Source organism: Alexandromys fortis, unplaced genomic scaffold (assembly GCF_014885135.2).
Source record: "Alexandromys fortis isolate MF-2015 unplaced genomic scaffold, M_Fortis_MF-2015_v1.1 scaffold_277, whole genome shotgun sequence".
Classification (NCBI taxonomy): Eukaryota; Metazoa; Chordata; class Mammalia; order Rodentia; family Cricetidae; genus Alexandromys; species Alexandromys fortis.
Window position 1 is genome coordinate 588,893 of NW_026068153.1, and position 21,719 is coordinate 610,611.

Genomic DNA, 21,719 nt, shown 5'->3' on the forward strand with positions numbered 1-21,719 from the left:
TGCCCAGTGAGCTCTATACTTTGGCATCCCACCATTCTCCCTGACACCTATGTGTGCTCACATTAACCCTTCATCCTCAAAATTCAAGTAAAATATTTCAATTATAGGGAATGCCCATTTCAAAATTTCCAAAAGTTTCTGTTTTTCACCACTGAGGAAAAATAAAAGTATATATGCCAGGAACTTCACTGTGAGGTCAAAAACATAAGCTTCGTGCTCCTGGTTTCTTTGTTTGTAATAAGGAAAAAGATGGAATCTTGTCCCTAGAAGAGCTATATTTTTAGCACTTAAAATGGCAGGAAAAAAGTCTGTCAAAGAGTAGAAATGCTGCTTAGTTCAGAAATGACAAGGGACACATTCTAAACTGAAGCTGACCTGTGCGGTCGCTTTCCAGTGAGGCCTGTAAGGAGATGGGCTCAGGTGTGAAGCTAGTCCCCATTGCATCTTCTTGGCAGCCTGGCAAACCAAGTCTTACTAGAATGTGTGCACAAATTTCCTTAAAACACCGAATGGAGCCTATTGCCAAATAAAAAAGGACTGGAAAGAAAGACGCTCGTGCCAGACAGTTTCTTCCAGACAGAAGGTCCAGATACTGACAGGAAGACGGGATCAAGCTAAATGCACCACAGGAATTCTGTATGTGCACGTAACTGGAGAACACTAATTAAAACGAAAGCATTGCAAAGACCCAAAGGCAACTTCCCAACTCTCACCTTGGGGTAAATCCTGAGTCCCGGGGAAGCAAGCTGCAATTAGCGTTTGGGCTTTATGTCTGGTCCAAATGATGCCTGTTCACTGTTAGGTGAGAGTTGTTGGGACTACAGCGGGAATGAAGCATTTTCCTTAGTCCAGGCTCTCTCTAGAAAATTCCCTTTATTATCTTCCCCTACCTCAAGTGACTATTCTGCAATTTATACCAGAGAAAAGACAAAATCTAAAAGGATTGCAGCTAAGGAGAGCAAAATGTTCAGATGTTTTGGTCATTTTTCTACAGCCAGGATACGATGACAAGTTTGAGGGAAGAAAATAGCTAAAGAAATCTTTTCTTGCCAGGCGGTGGTGGCGCGCGCCTTTAATCCCAGCACTCAGGAGGCAGAGGCAGGCAGATCTCTGTGAGTTCGAGACCAGCCTGGTCTACAAGAGCTAGTTCCAGGACAGGCACCAAAACAACAGAGAAACCCTGTCTCGAAAAAAAAAAAAAAAGAAATCATTTCTTTTTCGGAAAAGAGAGTAAGTTAAGGTCTTAGAGTAGGGTTAAAATTAGCCTTTGAGAGGCCTAGCCCATGGACAGATAAGGCATTGACTATTAGTGTTCTACATTTTTTTTCTCTCCAGACCAGGATCTATTTAAAAACAAACAAACAAACAAAACAAAACGTGAGGAGTGGGGAATTCAATCCATAAAGAATGAAGACATAATCTATAAAATTCAGTATGTCAGAGATCCATGCTAATATTAAAATCACTCATCTGAGGAAACTGAGACAAGTTAATTAACTAATCACTTTCAGAGCAATAATAACCTGATGCAGACAGGCTGGGGAAGTACTAACTAGGGGTTTCTTAGCTTCAGCTATTGGCATTTTGGGTCAGAGAGTTTTCTAGATGGGAGTGTGCTATAGCAGATTCCAGCAAGACCACCTGCTTGCCGTTTCAAATGCAAAGATGTTGAAAGATGTAGAAAAAATACCTCCTGTAAGTATTTTAAGACCCTTCCCAGTAAAGACATCTTGGGTCCAATTCCTTTCAGATAACATAATTTTTTTAAAAAAAATGGAAATTTAAGATTTTATGTGTATGAATCTCTGTGTGTAGGTGTAGGTGTAGGTGTAAGCCCATTTGAAGGCAGAAGTCAGCACTGAGTATTTTTACATGGGGACCAACTTGCCTTTTTAAAACAGGTCTCAGTGACCTGGAACTCACTGAGTTAGGTTAGGCAGCTTGGCGGGTGAATCCCAGGGACCTGTTGCCCCTGACTACTAAGGATACAAGTGTGCCTCAGTTTCTAAAATTGGTTCTGGGGTTCAGACTCGCGTCATTACATTACACAGGAGGCAGGCACTTCTCCAACTGAGCCATCTCCCCAACCCTGCGCATTATTCATTTTCTAGTTCTTTCCCTAGGAACCTGAACTCCATGAGCAGTTCTGAGCAGTGGACACTGCTCTTCAGCTCTACCAGCTCCACACAGGAGCCATTGTTGGCCGGTGATGAAGGGAGGATGATCGTCTGAGACAGTCCTGATGCCAGGAGTTACCTCATGATGTTGGAAGCGTCTTCTGCATCCGGGTCAGCGCAGTACTTATTGGCAAGGATCAGGCATGCATCTGCTGACTCTATCTGAGAGACCAAAGAAAAAAATCATAACAAACACAAACACAGACAGACACACACAACCGCAGTCTCTCAGTGTCGACAGCATTTAGAGAACCTGGTGTTTCGCAAGGAAAGGGGGAAAAATTGTGAAAAAATTATAGTTTTGTCAAAAGTGTAGGTTGCAGGTCAGGCCCTTGATACAGAACAAACGTTCCAGCGTGAACCTGAGTAATTCCGCACCTCATTTGCCCTAGCTGCTTACAGGCATACTTGCCGAAGTCCTTAAATTCACCTAATGGAGCTGTTCAATCTCATTCCCACTTCCTGTTTAAACTGTGTGCCATCATCTTAATTAACCAGGAAATAGAAGTTGGTGGGTTAAACCCCTTCCCTCAGGTTAGGACGTGGACAAGAACAATTGCAGATTCAGCAGAGTAGACTGGACCATCCAGGGGCTGGAGAGACGACTCAGGGATTAAGAACACTTGCTGCTTTTGCAGAAAATAGATGTTCCATTCCCAGCACCCACATGGTAGCTCACACCACTGAAAAGTTTCAGGGCATCTGACTCCCTCTTCTCATCTGTAGACTTCAGGCACCATGCAGGCAGGGAAAACACTCATACATATAAATTTAAAATAAGTACATCTTTTTAAAAAAATCCTTTATCAAACCTTATGTACATTTTTATTACGTGTGTCCCCAGAAGGAACTGGAGCCTTAAATAGACCACGGTTCTGCTCTGTTTACTGTGCATTACTACTCAGGTATTCAAAGGACAAATAGTTTATATAAATGAAATGATACTTTACAGATGCATCCAAAAGGCAACCTACTGACTTATCCTAATGTGAGCCAAAAGGAGGGTTGTTCCTTAGACAGACCGTGAGTTTGATGTGCTAATAATTGCTTGCATTTAAACTAGGCCTATGAACAAAAGCCATTTTCTCTGTTCTTATGACTTAGGTCATGTCTGGATAATATTAAGAGGAACTAGCCTACATACGCATGAGAATTCACAAGCTGACCTGGGTCTGCAATTCTCCTGCTCAGAATGTTGTACTTACTCGACTGTTCCAGCATGGAACTGTTCAGCAGGAGGGCTGTAGTTCTGTCCCCAATATGTCACGCACTGTCTCTGGATTTCTTTAATAATATGAAGAATTCATACAAATCCTTCTAGATTTTCTATGTTTGCCACTACAGCAATTACAGAACTGCTTGGTGACCACAGTTAGCATTTAGGCTTCTGCAGGTTCACACAATATTAGTGAACTGCCACTGGAACACAAATGTGGAACACACTTACTAAAACTGTGTTAAATGAAATAAATAGCAAATGTCAGTTTATTGTGTCCCTTCCTTTTCTAAAGTCTTGTTTGTACTTTATGAGAAGATGCCAGTTCAAAAGGGCCCATGAAGAATATGGTTAACTTATTACCAAATGGTGCAGAGTCTATTTTTTTTTTTTTTTGGAAAAGGGAAGCACAAATGTTTTATAGCTTTGTGTAATTTTCTTTTCTAACATTTCTCTCAGATATAATTAATGGATTTGAAAGCTATGCTGAGTTCAATTAGGTGGAAATTAATCATCTTTGCTGTTACATTGTGCATGGCTTTTTAGTCATTCAACGTTAATTTTTTTATATTTATTTAGTATTAGAGAAAGTGGAGTACAGAAATCACCCACTGTTAAATTGGGTGGACCAGAGTTTGGGGTACACATGTTTACTATTGTAAAAGTTTCTTGGTTAAATGTTCTCTTGATTAGCACGAAGTGTCCCTCTTTGTCTCTTCTGGTTAATTTTAGTTTCAAGTCTATTTTGTGGGATAGAAGGATATTGGTGCCTGCTTGCTTTCTGCACCCATCTGCTCAGGATGGCTTTTCTATCCTGTCTCTTTAAAGAGGTGGTCATCTTTGAAGGTCAGACAAGTTTCATGTACACAACAGAAAGATGGCTTCTTTCTTAACCCATTCACATAATTTGTGTCCTTTGACTAAAGAAGTAGAGCCCATGTTTTATATTTCAAGTTATTATTGAAAGGTGTGCATTACTGCTATCAGTTTGTTATTCTCCTTGTTGTTTGTGACCTTAGCCCTACATTGTGCTTCAGTAGTTGTAGCTTCATTGTTTCTTTTCCTAGTTTTGTGGAATTGTATGTGCGTGTGTGCATGTGTGTGTGTGTGTGTGTGTGTGTCCGCGCACGCACGCATGTGTGTGCACATTAAAATGAGAGGACAACTTGTGGGAATTGGGTCTCTCCTTCCACCAAGTAGGTCCTGGAGTTTAAACTCAGGTCAACAGGCTTTGCAATGAGTGCCTTTACCCACTGAACCATGGGGATGAGATAGCCCCAAGTTAACATCGGAGTCCTACTTTGGGAGTGGTTAGTTTAGAGGAAAGTAAGTTCTATATTAGGATGAACCTAAGTGTGGAATACTTAGAGATGGTCTAGCGTGAGCAAGCAGAGCAAGGTCCTGGGGCCAACGAAAGAGTGTACCGGGGTTAGTAACATCTGAGTTACCTTGTTAATGGTTTAGAAGATGGCTCTTGGCTACCCCGGGAATCATGGCCCCAATCCTCATGAAAGAGTAAAGACATTTATTTATCCTTACCTTGACTCTGGCAAGATCGTGGGGATTGAGGACAGAACCCTGATAAAATTCCACCTGAGTAAAATGTCGTTTGAACAGGGCCTCAAGCTCAAGGTTAGGGGAGATGCTGCGTAGACAGAAAAGAAACAACTGTTAAAACAACATAGTGGAGATCCCAGACTCTGGGCCTCCCTTGCTTTTCATTTCTACATAAAGACCTGAACAAAGGCCCTAACCTTCAGAGACACCCCCTTCCCTGCAAGAAACAAAAGATTCATATTTAGGAGAAGTAAACTCCACTGAAAACAAACCCAGAAGTCTCTGACCTTACAAAAGTTAGAGCCTATATGGTAAAGTATCTTCCTCTTTGTTACCATTAGAAACATCACAGCTATGACATCAGTGTGATTGGTCATTACTTCTGTCAACTTGACTGGGCCACTTGGAAGGCCCAGATTAAGGTGATTTCCAGGTTGTTTATGAGGGTTCTTTTCCCTTAAGATTCACCTTTAAATCTGTGAACTTGTGGAAAGTGGACCTTTCTCCATGTGAGTGGATACCAACCAAGCAAAGACCTAAAAGGAAAGGGCAGAGGAAGACCATAGCTTCCCCTTGTCTCCTGCATGCCTATATGCACTATGACATCTTATCCCTTCCACCCTTCTCTGTGGACCAGGGTTTCACATCAGTGGCTCCCCTTGTTTCAGGCCTTTGAGCTTTAGACTGAGTCATAACACTAGTGGGGTTTTCAATTTGGAAAAGGTAGAGTATGGGACTTCCCAGCCTCCAGAATTGAGTGAGCTAATGTCTTAGCAAGAGTCTTTCTCTATATAGGATGTGTATATCTGTAAGTCAACTGTGTAACCCAATCAAGTTTCCTTTCACAATAAAAGCTGACATTTATTGAATACTTCCTGCATGCCTAACTGGGCTCTGCGCACTTCACATGGATTGATTCATTTGATTCTTACAACAGTCCAAGGAGACAAGAGTATCTCCTCGCTTGTCCATAGACCTGGAAGCTGAGGCACGGGGAAGTAACATGCTCAGCCAGTCAGTCCTTCGTTAAGTCAGGATTCAGATTAGAGATGTACTTGGCACTATGTCTATGGATTAAACAAAAATCCATTTACACAGCCTCGGGTATCAGGTGAAATAACAGTGTTAATATGCCTCATACACTGTGTGATATAGTTAATAACTATCAACTGGATGGGATCGAGAGTCACCTAGGAGACCAACCTCAGAGCATTTATGTGGAGGATTATCTGGATTGAGTTAAATGAGGTGGAAAGATTCATTCTGAACATGGCAGCACCAGCTTTTAGGCTGGTACTAAACACGAAAGGAGAAAACAGACCAAGCCCCCGCATCCATGGCTCATCTGCATGCGGATGCAGTGTGCCCGGCTGCCTCACGCTCTCACTGCCATGTTTCCCATGGAAACCTTGCTTTCTTTGAGTTATTTTGTCAGGCATTTTGTCCCAGTGAAAAGTAACTCTGTCACCCTGCTTCTTCTCTTGTCTCGCTTGGTCCCTCTGCTGCAGCGGTAAAGTATCCACACAATCACATCAGTTATCCCACTCCTGCACTGCAGATGCCCCTGACTGCACACGGCCACACTGATGAAGGGACGAGAATGGTGACTTGGATCCTAGTGAACTTCCCTGTTCAGCCTTTCAGAGAGAAACTCAGATATGGTCCCAGACCACTTCACTGGAGTCCGCTTTCAACCCTGGCCTAGGGTGTTGCTTCACCTCCAAGGGTTCTAATCAAAGTCCACATTCTTATGGAAAACTACCTCTTACCTAAGGAGCCAGCAGGGGTCATGGCTTATTCAACCTCATCTCAATTCTCAACCACCTCCATCTCTACCACACCTGTGGGTCCTCAGAGGGAAGCACTTGGCTGGGCAGAGGCTCTATGGACAGCAGTGGGTTCTTACTTGTGAAGAAAGACAATCTCCACGTTGACATCGTCCCGGTCCTTGTGCAGAAAGTCCTTCAGGAAGTTAGAGACACTCTCCAGAGTGATGTGGCCACAGACTACAATGTGCCTGCATAGGAGAGGCCAGTTAGTTCCAGCCAGACCCAGGGACACGGCCCCACTTCCTGATCCCTGACAAGGCAGATAGGGTGAGGCAGCTGCAAGAGGATATCTCCACCCTCAGCCCCTGTAAACCCAGTGCCCACACCAGAGGGGCATGAGGCAAAGCGATGGTGCTAGCAGTTGCTCAGAGGCTCCTGGACAGGAAAAGCATATGGCTGCTCACCTGAGGCTGCACAAAATCCTATTAAAAGCCCAGCGACTTGGCCAAGTGGTTTTATGCATTTAACAATAAGTGACATTATGCTTGTGCTTAAATGCTACATTATCAAGTCCCTTGCAGATTCCTATCGCTCCCTTTCTGCCCACAAAGCGTCCTCCTGGGAGATTTACCGCAGCAGTCCTGGTTTATGACATACAGCTTATCAGGTAATGAGATAACAAATCTTGCTGAAACGATGATTTTGTGTGTAAGAAAGCGGACTTTTATCAGGGTGGCTAATGTGCGGCTTGACACGTTATAGGCTCGGCTGGCCATAAGCAGTAAAAAGGAAATTTTGCATTTTTCTACCATAACTTCTCCAACAATGGAGGCATGTAACACTTTACAGTAAGTGAGCATTACTCAGGGCTAAATGGAGATGAGACGCCCCTGGAATGGGCGATCAAGCTGCCTGCTGTGGCTACGTCCCCAGAAGGCCGCTACCTCAGGGTGCTGAAGACTTCCCCAGAGCCAAACTAATTCACCTGGAGACCCCTGCACCGGGCAGAAGCCAGGGAGACATGAGTGTGGAAATGCTGGCTTTGTTCTAGGGCAGCTCTGACCTCTGTTTCTTGAAACAGCAGCTCATCCCCAGGGTATGAGAGCCTTTTCCAGAACACGAAGACCTGCGGCCTGTCCAACAGCTTTCCTTCCTGAAGCAATGCAGCCTTAATGTCAGACTATCCTGGGCTCACTTACATTGGCTTCACAGTGCTCAGTCACAAGACCATGATCTGAGAATTTGCCCCAAGACCAAAAGTGGCTCGGCTGTGAAGCTACAAGCACCAGCTTCTAGCAAACACACTGTAGTAAGTAACTCAGCTCACACCACTCTACCCTTCAGGCCGACAACAGTAGAGGGAGATCTCTAATGTGCTTTAAGACTGGGCCAGGTGGTGAACATGCAATATGGCGATTTCCCCAGGAAACTTCAGAATGCCCGAGTCCTTTATCCTTTATAATTGCTCTGTTCACATTGTAACATGGCAGAAAACTCATTGGCTGGAGGCAACTTATAATAGGAGGCGGTGATGATGGTTTATGCAATGTCCCATTAGACGTCATTACAAGAGTCTGCCCTTTCGTGACAATTTGGTGCTCGACTAAGTATGTGAGAATAATGCAGTAAACTCACTGGGGAAATGATAATGGTGCAGAACAAAGAGTAAATCAATAATATGCACGATGCAGTTAATAATATTTCCATTATGGACTGTTATTGTTACGGTGGTGCACTTAGCCTGATCAGGCAAGCCATGGTCATCAAGGCAAAAGAAAAGTGACTGGGGTGAGGGGGTATAACATCAGAAGAGACATTGTAACATATGGCCCTCTCAACAGCATCTACTAGGTTGTGGGTGTCACTTAGCTACTCACCCATATTTTATGCCCAAAGCCCTGAATCACTGACCCCTTCTGACTATAAGACTGTAAAACACACGGTATATCTGAATTCACGAAATTAACCGACTATTTGGAATTTTACAATTTTTTTCTTATTTTAAAATGTTTCTTGTGATATAAGCGTATTTATGGACAAAGCATAAGTAGGTATGCATATTCTGAATGAGTTTTATGATTCTGAATTGGCAAGCATGTCTAGAATGTGACCAAGAAAGAGAAATTCCCTCCTGACTTGAACTGCACACAAATGACAGGGGTGTTACCTGGTGTGTTCTGTGCACTCTAATATCCTGCATCCTAATAAAAAGACATTAGGATGAAGAAAGCACCAACAGAAATCCAACTAGTAGGTATCTCTATAGTTGAAGCTATGTCTTGGATGAAAGAGCAAGCCAGTAAGCAAGAACCCCAGAAACAGGGGCTGGAGAGATGGCTCAGCAGCTGGAGCACTGGCTGCTCTTCCAGACGTCCTGAGTTCAATTCCCAGCAACCACATGGTGGCTCACAACCATCTGTCATGAGATCTGGCACCTTCTTCTGGCCTGCAGGTGTACATGCAGACAGAACACTATATGCATAATAAATAAATAAATAAATAAAATGTAAAAAGAACCCCAGTAACCTGTTTTGATGCCAAGGAGAGGATATCTCCGACAAGCTACTTATTCCAGTCCATACGAGAAGCTGAGAAGTAAGTCCCACCCCGCCAGCCTCTGCATCAGATATTGCAAATTTCAGAGTTCTACACTGGCATATCCCTGGTTATGATTCACAGCCAGACTCAAATGAATGGTGGCTTGAGACAGCTGAACATTCAGCCTTCCTGTTCTGTACACAAAGAATGGAGTGAACATCTGACAGCCCCACCATTGCTGCTCTGAAATCACTCATGCTACGAGAGATATGTGCCAGTGGAAGTGGGGAGACGAGGACTTCCCCACCCCAACACATCACGCTCAAATGAAAGGTTCAGCCAGCTGATTTATTCAGCCTTAGAAAAAGTCAGGGTTCTATTATTTGAAAGTGTGGCGGGTGCATATAAAATATATTCCAATGCAATCAATATTATCCCTTAAGCCTTTAATTAGCTTTCACTTCTCTTAAGAAGTAGACAAATGCTGGCAGGAGAGAGGAAGGGGGTAAAAAGATCGACTTTTTTTTTTTCATTTGGTGCTGCTGTCCAATATCATGCTAGACAATTGAAAATATATATCTTTTAGCTACAGCATGATTTCTGGGGTGGAGAACAGTCCTTATCAAAAAAGGAAGAAAAAAAATCTTCCTTCAACGTAATTGGTATTTTTGCTCAGAAAAAAAGGGGGAGGGTTGTCAGGGGGAAGGAGATTGATTGAAAGCAGATTGCCTTTTTGCCCAGGGAGAGTTATTAGGTACATTATCATGGCAACCTTGAAGAAGCCATATTGTTCCAATCTGCCCTGTATCTGATTTGAAGATTTACAGCCTCCCCCTTTTGTGCCAATAATCATTTCCCTCCATTTTGTTTTCCATACAATGGAAGTTATCAGGGAGCCCACATATTGAAAATGTTTGAATGTCGTCAGAATTGATGGATGGCGAGATGTTGCCTCTCCAGCCCTGTGTCAGCACTGGAAGATGAGCTTTGGTGTCCCATGTTTGAGGAAGCCTCTGGTGCCCTACAGGAGCACGAGAAAAGGAAGGCAAAGGGGAAAGCACTTGAAAATCCCTCCAGCACTAGTTTTTTGGGAGGATATTGTTTCAGAAAGAAAAAAAACCCACAATATTTCTTCTCCTATCTATTCAAAATATGATTGGAAATATTTTATAATTGAGAGCAGAGTACTGGGTCCTTGGAGGCAGTGAATATTCATGGGGCATGTCTGACAAAGGTCAAAAGATCCCTGTCCAAAATGATCTCTGCTGGCTTCCACAACACCTACAGACCTGTTGGGTGAGATGCATACTGTGATGTCAGACACAAGTTAATTAAATAGCCTCAGATGGCTCTCACCATGTTTCATTTGAGGAGCAACCATTCAGAGTGTTACAGGCACCGTAAAGAGCGCTTGATTCATAAGGTTGTCTCCAAGATTTACTGAGAGAGATAATACAAGGATGTGCCCCTTCAAGGAGCAGTGTCAGAATTTAAAATGGTAGGAACTGGGAGATACCTTTACATCAGTACATAGTAGTGTGTGGTCCATATAATTCCATCTAATCCTCAGCTTCATGTTCTTACCACCAGTATCTCTTTAAGACAGCCCCTCTAAAGCTGTTCCTTTGAGATGCATCTCTGATGTCCACGGGAAGTAAAAGGAACTGACCCAGGATGCAGTCCAGGTAGGAGACTCCAGGGCTCACAGAGATGAAGCTGATGGGGGAGGATTTGTACCTCTCAGCTTCTGCTCCCTCAAGACAGGCAGGATTGGTTATTTCACGGTAGAGAAGATATTTTAGGAGTTCTCAGAGGTTCAGAGAGTTATGATATGGTAACAGGGTGGACAGAGATGAACTTAACATATCTCAGTTTCTCAGCATCTCTAGACTAGGCTACACCTGATCAGTTGACCCAGAGGGGTCAAAGAAACAAAAACTAAATAACACAGAAATCACCAATAGCATTGTTCATAGGCTCTAAACCAAGCTTCAACTTTACTCATACAGTCTGACTAGCCAAGGGGCTGCAGAAGTAATTTAAGTATCTGTACCAGAGCTTGCTCTCCTGTGAAGCTGAGGACTCTCTCACCAACCCAGGAACCTGAAGGATAACAAAGACATGGCCCATTTACAGCAGAGCTATTTAAGTAGGCCACACTGGAAGGTATCTAAAGCCATTCTTATCTGTGGCTCCCGATATAGACTCTTTGAGCCCAATGCCAATCTTCACGCCTGGATTCTATGTGGCCTGGTCACTTAGGCTGTGAAAGACAGACAACAGACCTAAATCAGTGACCACTTCTATTCCAATCTGATGAGATTGGGGGTGGGACAAAGGTTGATGGAGTTTGATAAACAGCTAACTTCTGAGACAAAGGGAACATAAACAGAAGTTAGCATAAGCTTAGACGGAAGACCCATCTCAGATGGACAAGGAAATATCTTAACTATTAACACACTGGTGCCAAATGGAACTTGGTGGAAGGAAGTAATTTATCCAGTAGTGATGCCGAGTAAGGGCTCCAAGCAGCGGGTTAATTAGGGATGGGTAGCATAGGTAGGATGTGGAACAGCTAAAGCATCTGGAGGTTGAGCATGATTTTATAATAAAAGACCACTGTATGACTACACTGAACTCTCTCAAGGGTAACTGGGATATTACCATTCATTTATGCTATAGGCTCATCATCTCTAAATATTTATGACTGTACTCCTCCTACCACCAGGCACCTCCACCTCAAAAATATGGTTACAGACGTTCTTCCCAGTCACTCTACTTCTGTCGTTATGGTGGGACAGGAAGGCAACTGTTTCTGAGTGAATGCCAAGCTGTTTCAGAAGTCAATTCCATGCCTTTTTTAGAGTGGTCTTATGGAAGGAGGCTTAAGAGGAGCACAGAGTTTTTCAAGGTTTGCATTATGAGGCACCAGAGAGTAACTGAGTAAGTTCAATTCCACGGGAACAAAAATCTGCATACTTTCCACATATACCAAGTAGTATTTCTGAGAGTCAACAACCTTTGAAACATTCTATATCTCGCTATGACAGGATGTTGGCAATAGACCGCCATTCACATTTCCAGGTATAGCTTAGGCCTATAGTGCATGCTTAGTCTACTGCCCACGATCATTTGATAAGGAATCAGGTTCAGTCATTTGTGCAAGGTGAGTATCCACCAAAGGCAGAATACCCTCCTCTATTTGATGCCTTCTAGGAAGCAGCAGCCTCAAATGTTGTGGAGAGGTCCTTGGCTGGGGACCAAGAGACTGGGGAGCAGGCCTGTGTGACCTGGAGCCAGTCACTATAAAAGAGGAGGCTGCCTCGGTCTCCCCCACCAGACCCTCATGAGTCCCTATGGGAAGGGAGGGTACTAGCTCCCTGCCTATTCTCTCGTTCTTGTCATTTTATCTTGTCTAGACGGCTGCAATTGCTTCCTGGTTGATTTCCCTGTTTACTCTCTCCACCTCCCCCAGCCTCCCAAAAGCTAAAGAGCAAAGACTGATGCAAATCTGACCACAATCAGGTCTTCCAAGGTCGGGGAGGTCTTAGAGCTCCCCTTAGCAGGGCCTCGCACCAGGAAGATAGTGTAAAATACATGGCTCTGGGCTGTTTATTTTTAAAGATACTATATCCATTTTTACTGGAACAAGTATAAAGAACTTAAAAAACCCATAGCTATCCTGTCACAATAAATCATACAGAGTAAATTGAAAATCCTATACAGCTTTTTCTGAATACATTGCACTCACTTTGTCAAAGAGGCAGATGAAAGGTGGCATGTATTGATCTAGATGTCTCTGTGAAACTATAATATTTATATCAAATACATATGCTAGACTCTCCTCTGTCTTTTTGCTGAGCCTTCTAATCATGCCTCGCTCGTCCCACCTCTCCCCAGCACCTCCCACCATTAGTAGCCCCTGACGTGAGGTGACTGGATTTTAAGTAGAGCTTGGCAAGGAGAATGGGTAGCATTTTATCCCACAAGAAGCAGGGCAGTTGGAGACCCAGCAAGCAGCCACACAGTGGTCAGTACCCAAGGATTCTATTTGTCCTTCTGGGTTGAACTTGAACTTTTCAGGGTGTGTATCTTCATGGCTCTCATGCAAGCTGGACTTCATCTGCTACATCATCCAGCCACGTCTTTTGGTTGCTTAGGCAACTGGCCCTGATTTGAGTGGTGCCTTCACTTTAACTCTTTCTTTCTCCGCATGACCCCATTTTAAACATGAAGTAAATCCATCACCACCTTTTTTTTTTCTTTTTCCTTTACTGATAAACTGTTCCCAAGTGACTGTCTTCACTATGGGGAAAGATTGTCACCAACCATCAAAGCAAACTGACTCTAGTCTGTGGTCTTTATCTTCCCATCCTACCCCACGATCTAGTTTAGCATGCATTTGTTTTCAAGATCTATCTGTTGGAAAAAGTATGCTTGACTCAGACATTAGGCCAAAGCAAACACAGTCAACATTAAACAGCAAAATGTAAAAATGGCTGTCCAATTCAGACATTCCAGAAGGCTGGAATCTTCTTCCAGGTGGGTAAGAGGGCAAAAGTTGGAAAGAAAACAACACAGTATTTATCAAGCCAACAATCCCAAAGCCTGACCATAACCATTTCCTGTTGAAAGAAAGCGGGGAGAAAAGGAAGAAAAAAAAGAGGAAAGGGGATGAATATCCCAAGGAGACTTAAGCTAAAATGTTCTACTCTTGGCCACATCTACTACTTTGCTAATGAGAAAGGAAGGAAATGTGATCTGCCTCCTGGTGAGAAAGAAAAGAGAGCAACTGTCTTATGCAGCTGTCAACAGGAGTATTACAGAAAAGGCAGTCTGCTTTGCTGTTTCCCTAAATGGAGCAGACAGTGGAGCAAACAGATCTGAACAGCTCAGCAAAGGCACTGTGCTGAAGCAGAGCCCCAAGGTCAGGGAGCAGAGCATTGGATGACCCAGCAGAGGAGACTGGGAACCGCTTCCCAGGATGTTCCACACAAAACTGATGCATTTTGTTGTTTATAGCTGAGAACTAAGCCAGCCTAGAGGAGCCACCATTCCAAACCATAATGAGATCTGCATAATCAGACAGTAACCAGACCAGAGTCAGGTGATAGGCAGAGTGACGACACCTCTGCCGCAGCTTATAGCCTGCATGGAGTATCAGCACAAGACTTGATAGATCCGGAGAACCTCAGCATAGGCTGCTTCTACCTAGCAAACATATACCATTCCTTCCGTCAGCAACAGCTCACTTTTAATTACAGCTGCTTTTTTTTTTTTATCTCTAATCAAGTTTCCACAACCAAGGGAGTCTAATTGCTTCTCAAGTTAACCTTAAGAGTTGAATGAACCATGCTGATGGCAAAATCCAGTGATAAATAACGATGCATTTCTGCTTTCTGGGGGACACAGCCCCGTCTCTAACTGCTTTCTGTCCTTCCTGGGAGGTTGCCCTTCAGTTTTCCCTGGATTTTATAAGGTACTCGGGTACTCCAATGGTTAAAAAATTACCTAGTCAGCAAAACTTCATTTCTGCTGCTTACAGTCAGAGAACCCCAAGGGACAGATGCTTTGACCCGTGTTGAAACTCTCGTTTAATTTTCACAAGTATCCACTGTTCGAGTATTATCACATCACCACCACTTTGCTGTTTCTTTTCTCCTTTAATTCCTTTCTGAGAGGAGAGTTTGTGTGCATATGTTCATGTGGGTGTCCATGCACGTGGAATTCCAGTCAGAGAGTAGCATCAAGTGTCTTCCTCAACCACTCCCTCTTATATGAGGCAAGGTCTCTTTTCACTGAACTTGGAGTTCAGAGGTTTGGTTAGGCCAGATGGCTAGGGAATTCCTAGGATCCACCCATCTCGGACTCCCCAGGTCTGGGAGTCCTCTGTGTGAATTTTAAAATATAGGTTCTAGGGATCCAACTCAGGACATAAAGCTTGCATAGCCAACATGCTACCAACTGAGCCATCGTCTCCAGCCCCAGGCAGCTTTATTAAGTAACTGCACAAGTGTGAGGCTCTCACAAATTACACCTTATCAGCTCTCTGCACTCATTCACCTTGGACTCAGCGACCCTTTGCCATTTTAAATAACGCAGGTTGCCTTTGACCTGCCTTCCTCCATCTCAGATGGCTTCCTGTCCTGAATGCCATTTCCCCCTTTACCTCAAAGAAGATTTACCTGCCTCTACCTGCTGCTGCACCTGGACAAACACAGGGCAAGAGGCGAGAAGACTGATCCAGAGAGAGGCTAGCCTTACCCTTTGGGAATGGAGAGAGAGAATGGATCCAAACACATAAACAGTGTATATGTTTTTCTTTGCAAAGGGTTTTGATATGCAAGGTGTGCCCCCACCTCTCTCCCTAACACTCTTGGGAAATCATGCATCCTATTCCGTCATCACATGCTGCAGGCCAGGATTGACTTTGTCACCATGATATTAACCTGATACATCCTCCCCTTATCTCCCAGTACACCCAAAAGCGCAGCCTCAACCAGCCATTCTCAACACACATACTAACGGTCTCCAAAATGAGCTGGTTCCACTTGGAATTTTTCTACGTGACTGGGTCCAATGGCTACCTTGGACAACCAGTCTGCTCAATTTCAGTTGGGCAGGAAACAAGTCACATGAGTTTTCTTACACTTAAACAAAGGAGCTGTGTTAGGTGGTCTTGCCCAACTGCAGGCTGATGAGGTGCCTTGAGGTAGGCAGGTCCAAGTTAGTATGCTCAGTAGGTACACATACTGAATGCATTTCTATCCAGGCTGTTTTCCACTTATCATGGGTTTATCAAGATGCAACACCATGTGAAGTTGGCAAGCATCTGTGCTGGCATCCGCCTCATTGAATGATAGTATCTACAACTCCTGGAGGACTTGGGAGGAGCCACAGACTCTAAAGACTGCTGAGGCATGATACGTCTGAGCAGAATACTTGTACTTCCTCGGAAGAAGCAGATTTCCAGGTTCCAAGTCCCCTGCCCTGAATCTCTCGGCAACCCCCTTTTCCAGGGTCCCTTTCAGATCTGTAAGATTTTAGGAACACTGGTTTTCTGCTGTTACCTCTGCCCTCAACAGCCCCAGTGAGTACATTCAACAATCTGAGTTATCACATGCTTTAGGAAAACTCTCTGTAACGGGGCTCGTGCCTTCGTGATTAGTTCACACCTTCATGATTTTATTGTACAAAATTCCTGCCAAAAGAGCATCTCAGAGGGATGATGTCCCTGCGCAATCAAGCTCCCATTCAGCTGCCACTGGTTGCTTGGGTAGTTCGGACTGTACAAAGTCTCACACACTGTCCAGGAGACTAGCAAGCACATTCTCCCCCTCATTCTACTCACCACAGAGCCCAGCACAGTTCCTGGCTCGAGCAGCATTTTAATAATTGTTGAGCCAGTGTGTTGGGATGGGTGTTTTCCTAAATCTGTTTGATATGCAAGCTGGCATGACCCCTTGGCATCAGTGACAAGCATCCTAGCCCTTAGAATGGTATACATGTGTCTCTGATCTGCCTCCACTTCTCCTCACTGAAATGGCACAGAGGAGGGAGAGAGGATGACTTTTACTGAGAACTGGTACCCACATTCAGAGCAAGTCTCCACAGTTGTGGGGGTGGGAGCAAGCCATTGCCATGCAATATCAGTACTGTCTCAATCCTGACAGCAACCGAATCAGATTTCCACAACTTTCACGCTGCATTGGGTTCTATAATATTTTAATACAAAGAGACACTGGACTTGGCCGGTTAGAAAGTTTGTTGTTTTACTTTCAGGGCATAGTGACAGCAGTGGTGGAATGAACCCCAAATCTATGAGGAACTGCCTGCCACAGCTCTGGAAAGACTTCTACCAGAATGACTGGCATGGCAGGAAGACAGAAAATAGGGTGCAGCTTAGTCTCGGATGCTTACATTCGCTTCTGGGGTTCTCAATCTACCCAGCAAGGACTCATTCCATCAAACATGATGCTGAGCAGAAAGAATCTTTGGGGATTATAATTAGAAAAGTCATAATCAGGACTCCTTTGTAAATGGAAGCAAGAATATTTGAAAGCAAAAGTCTAGGCTTGAATACGGCTTTTTTTTTCCCTTTCTTTCTTCTTCCCCCCCCCCCCCCCGGTACTCAGTTCATCTCCCACCTACATTTCTATTCTTGTTTGGAGAACAATAGGTGGAACATTCTGCTAAGGGTGTGGAAGGGAAGAAAGACAGCAGGGAGGGGGCAGGGGAAGCCTTCACCCCATCAGCATTACCAGGAATTGACTGACTATGCAGTCAAGTCTCTTCTCGGGAGACATGCGAGTTTGAAAGGGACCAAAGATGTGGCTTAGAGGAATCCAAAGCAGATGCCAAGGAAGAAGCGTCGCATCCACACCCACCAAGACCCCTGCCCTTGGAAGGACTTCCTGGCACACTACACCATGTGAGCCATCTAACGACAAATGCATTGGATCTGCCTCTCAGTACCCAGTTTCAGAAGTCACCAGGGGTCATTTTCCCCAAGTATGAGGGCAATCTCATTTCTTTTTCTTTTTCCCCCTGTTCCCCAAAAAGTTTAATGCTAATCAAAGCAGAATGCTTAATCAGTTCAAGATGGGCTGTCAACTTGAATTATCTATTTGTCTTCCTATTTACTGTATCTGTCTGTCTGCAATTCTTTGTATCTTCGTGAAAATCAGTTATTAGGGCCCATGTTTCCTTCTGACTAGAATCGCTACCAGATGAACCTTCCCGGTGATATGTTGATGATTTGCTAATTTATGGTTTTTAAAATCCAGGAATCCTAAGATATTGCTGGGGAGTCACGTGGGCTACGAGAGGAGAGTGCTCAATGGCTTTCTTGACAAGGGATCAAAGATTGTGTAAAATACAAGACTTCAGTCCCATTTCAAGCTGAGCGATGTCTGAGATAGAGAAATAGTAAATGACATCTTATAAGAAACATCCCTCCTGAGAGCAGCCCGCCCCTCACAGCCCTGGGAGAAGCTAGAGTGAGCTTCACCCGAGATCCAAGTAAACAGGAAAGGAAAGCAGGCCTGCAGCATCAGGCCATCTTAACACCACATAAATCAATCCAAATCCCACTCCTGCACACCGGAGGCCAGGCCTGAGAGCAGCCATAGCATTGTTGGAAGATTCTCCGGAACTGAGGCAGGTTTTAAAAAGTTTTCAGGCTGAACTATCCAACCATTAAGGTGGCAAGATAGCATGGAGCTCGAGAGAGAGCGGCAGAGCTGTGGTGCCGCTGGAGGGTTTAATGGGTGTCTGTCCAGGATGCCAGGCTCAGAGAGCAGGCACTCAATAAACACATCTGAAACAAAAATCGCAAAGGTATGACACGTGGTGACTCTCTTTCGGGCAAGGATAGACCACAGAGGGGGTAAACTAAATGAATTTTTCTAAATAAAGAACCACATTCTGGACCTTTGAGTGTTTGATTTGTTAAAGTATGACCTGGAACCACTGTGGGTAAAACCTGGAGGTAGGGAGAATGTAGAAAGGGAGCCTGTGTTGATCCAAATAGTGCAGAGGCAGACAGAAACACAGAGCAGGGTCTCAGGAAGGGGAAAGCACCTGACAGAGAAGAGCCTGGACATAGCTAAACTAGGACCCGATCATAAGAAACCAGAAGATGCGTGCAGCCCTGAGCCTCCTGGGCAGACAGCAGTGACAGGCGAGTTGAAGACTGAGAAGGAGATACAGTTATTCTGTGCATCCTTGGAGCACTGGGTCCAGATGAGGGTAGAAAATACAGTCCCAGGTGCACTTCGTCTTTTTAAATAAATTCACTGTTCTCTCCTGGAAACCATGAATGAGGTCACAAGACCTCAAGATGGTCCAACTTACTGATGCCAAAATTTGCCCAATGAAACACGTAGCACTGACACTCTATACATGGCCTTCTTGCAATGGAGCAAGGTATGGGTTTGACTGTAATAACCATGCCCCACTCTAGAATGGAGATGTCACCATTTAGGTTTTTCTTCCATTGCTAACCTTTGCTTTCCTGCGCTCCTTTTGTTTACCCTTAGCTTTTTCTCTCTACGTGTTCTCTCTACGTTTGGCTACCAAAAATCTGTGGAGCCTTCTAAACCTGTCCTGTCCTCTCTCTCCCAAACACTTGGGCCAGGACTGCCTCGATTTGAGGCCACTAAAGCCACATCATGGGAAATGCGAGGCTAGGATGGCTCCCCAGCTGTGCTGTCTCTATCCAGGGGTTACGGCTGATGGATTCCTCTCTGTGGCCAATTATTTTCCATGGCCCTTGGCCATATGACCTTGGACCATGATCTTGTCAGTTCTCATAACCTAACCAGGAGTAGAATGAATTACACTCAGAGAGGAAACCTCTGGGGGAAAACTGCAAGAGGCTGTGGGAGAAAACAGACAGTAAACCAAGGCCCCCAAGGCCATGGGAGTCTCAGCATCCCCCAGGCCTCCATCGCCTCTGAGCTCCTCTCATTGTACATGAAGGGAAGACGGATGAGGCAAAGGCCCTGTGGAGGCAGGCTAGGCTGTAGGAGGGCCACTATACTAAGTAAGATTTAGAATCTCCATCCAAGAAGCTAATTGTCTCTAATATTTCCAACTTTCTTGGTCACTGTTTGAACCCTTCAGTGGTTAACACTCAAGTCTCTACTCTTAAGACTCCTGAGTAAGCTATATGGCAGCTGGCACAGTTATAGGTATCCAGACCTCGTGCTGGGATGGGTGACTGAGGTGGCTCAGGAAAAGGTTTTGCCAGGCCCTTGATTCCATGTGGATGGGGAGGAAGTTTTCCCAGACACATTGATTAAAACTCACAAGGAAGCACCAATAACCCTCCATATTCTACACTATCCCACATGTAGCTATTTTACCCTCCAAGCCCTAAGTTTCTCCATCTTACCTATTTATTACTTAAATAAATAATGTTCTTACTTAATAGAATTACTCAAATCAAGACACAATTTTATTCTGAACAATCTTTGAATTTCAGACTTTTGTGTCTCTGCAGTTTAGAGTCATACATTACCTTCAGTTGTCTGACAAGTTAATGTGTTGTTCTGAGTGGTTACTTCTGGATAAAATATGCACACACCGAAAGAGCTCTTGACTCTGTATACATGGAAGCTGTTTTCTGGGCATGGCTGGACTCAGTTCTGGGAGTGGCATGTGTACATGCGTGGATGGGGACAGCACATGCATTTCTGCGTGCACCAAGACTCAAAGGGCTGCCTGCTATTTTAAGAGTCTAAACTCCGGCTCTCAACAAAGTTAAGCCCTTTCCTTTTGCAAATGCATTTAATTTTATCTGGAAACTTTTTGACATTCGAAATAGAACAACTGTAGTTTCTCATTATGTTTGCTGCCAGAATCCATGCTTCGTTGCTCAAGTAAAGAGCTTATATTGCTAATTACTACCACATGCCCATATCCCAAGCGAAAGGAAACTTATTGATTCTGACAGCCCATTCTCTCAACACTGAATTCCAAATGAAAACTCAAATTTTGGCCAAACATAACATTTCATCAATCTTGTTCTACTGACTGGAAAAACAACATCAAACAAAGGGGTGCTAATGGCCCTTTATTACCGTTCCTTTCCCAAGCTTATATTTTCTGATGAAAGATCTAAGTGACCAAGGGCTTCTTTAAACTACTTGGTAATTAGCTTTTGAACCAGGAAACAATGCATAAAGTAATGGGACCAGACCCGGTGTCGATGACAGGACATACCCTATATCCTGCAGGGTCCAGGGACATTGGAGACCCAAGGAGAACATTAAAAGCACAATGCATTTTCATAAAGGGGCAAGAAAAAAGGGAGGAGGGAACCAGGCTAAAACAGTGATAAACGATTACAGAGCTAGAATGCGACTGCAGGAGCGCTGTGATCTGCAGCCCCCAGCAGGTGGGGTTGTGTGTGAACACGCCAGACTTTAAACCTCACCAGATCAGACCAGGGCAGGCCACTGAGTACTGGTCTTGGGACCTCATTTGGACCACCCATCCACAAAATTTGTTAGGCAACAGCCCTAGAAGAAAGAAAGAGAAAGGAGAAAGGAGAAGAAGAGGAAGAGGAAGAAGAGGAAGAAGAAAGAGGAAAGCGAAAAAAAAAATATCCCCACCAATGAGAGTCAAGAAATACTTTCAACTTAGGTTTAAAAGCCACTGATTTTCTTGACTTCGTTGGGAACAGGGATAAAGAGATGCTGGCTGAGACCAGTGCGCTGGGACAGCTATAATGAGTGCCTGGAACTCTCAGAATGCCTTCCACATTACAAAGACCTGTCCATATCTCAAAGGCACACCGGATTAGGAAACTGTTTTCCTCTTGGTTTAAGATAAATGACAGAGCGAGAATCTTTGGGCTTATTTGGCCTTTTTGAACTAACCAATGGCCCAGACATCCAGACAGCTTGATTCTAACCTCATCCAAGACTGTTAAGATAATAGGAAGGGCAGAAACCT

General features: G+C 44.1%; 1 protein-coding gene across 8 annotated transcripts in view; it reads right to left on the reverse strand.

Annotated features, from left to right (window-relative positions):
• Positions 1-21,719, reverse strand: part of Kcnma1 (potassium calcium-activated channel subfamily M alpha 1) — a 717,904-nt gene that overhangs the window by 203,387 nt on the left and 492,798 nt on the right. For all 8 annotated transcript variants that reach the window (XM_050127309.1, XM_050127310.1, XM_050127305.1 and 5 more), the window contains exons 10-12: positions 6,857-6,967; positions 4,933-5,038; positions 2,257-2,339 (exon numbers count right to left, since the gene is read on the reverse strand). In XM_050127309.1, coding sequence (XP_049983266.1) covers positions 2,257-2,339; positions 4,933-5,038; positions 6,857-6,967 — 300 coding nt within the window. The remainder of the gene's footprint in view (positions 1-2,256; positions 2,340-4,932; positions 5,039-6,856; positions 6,968-21,719) is intronic.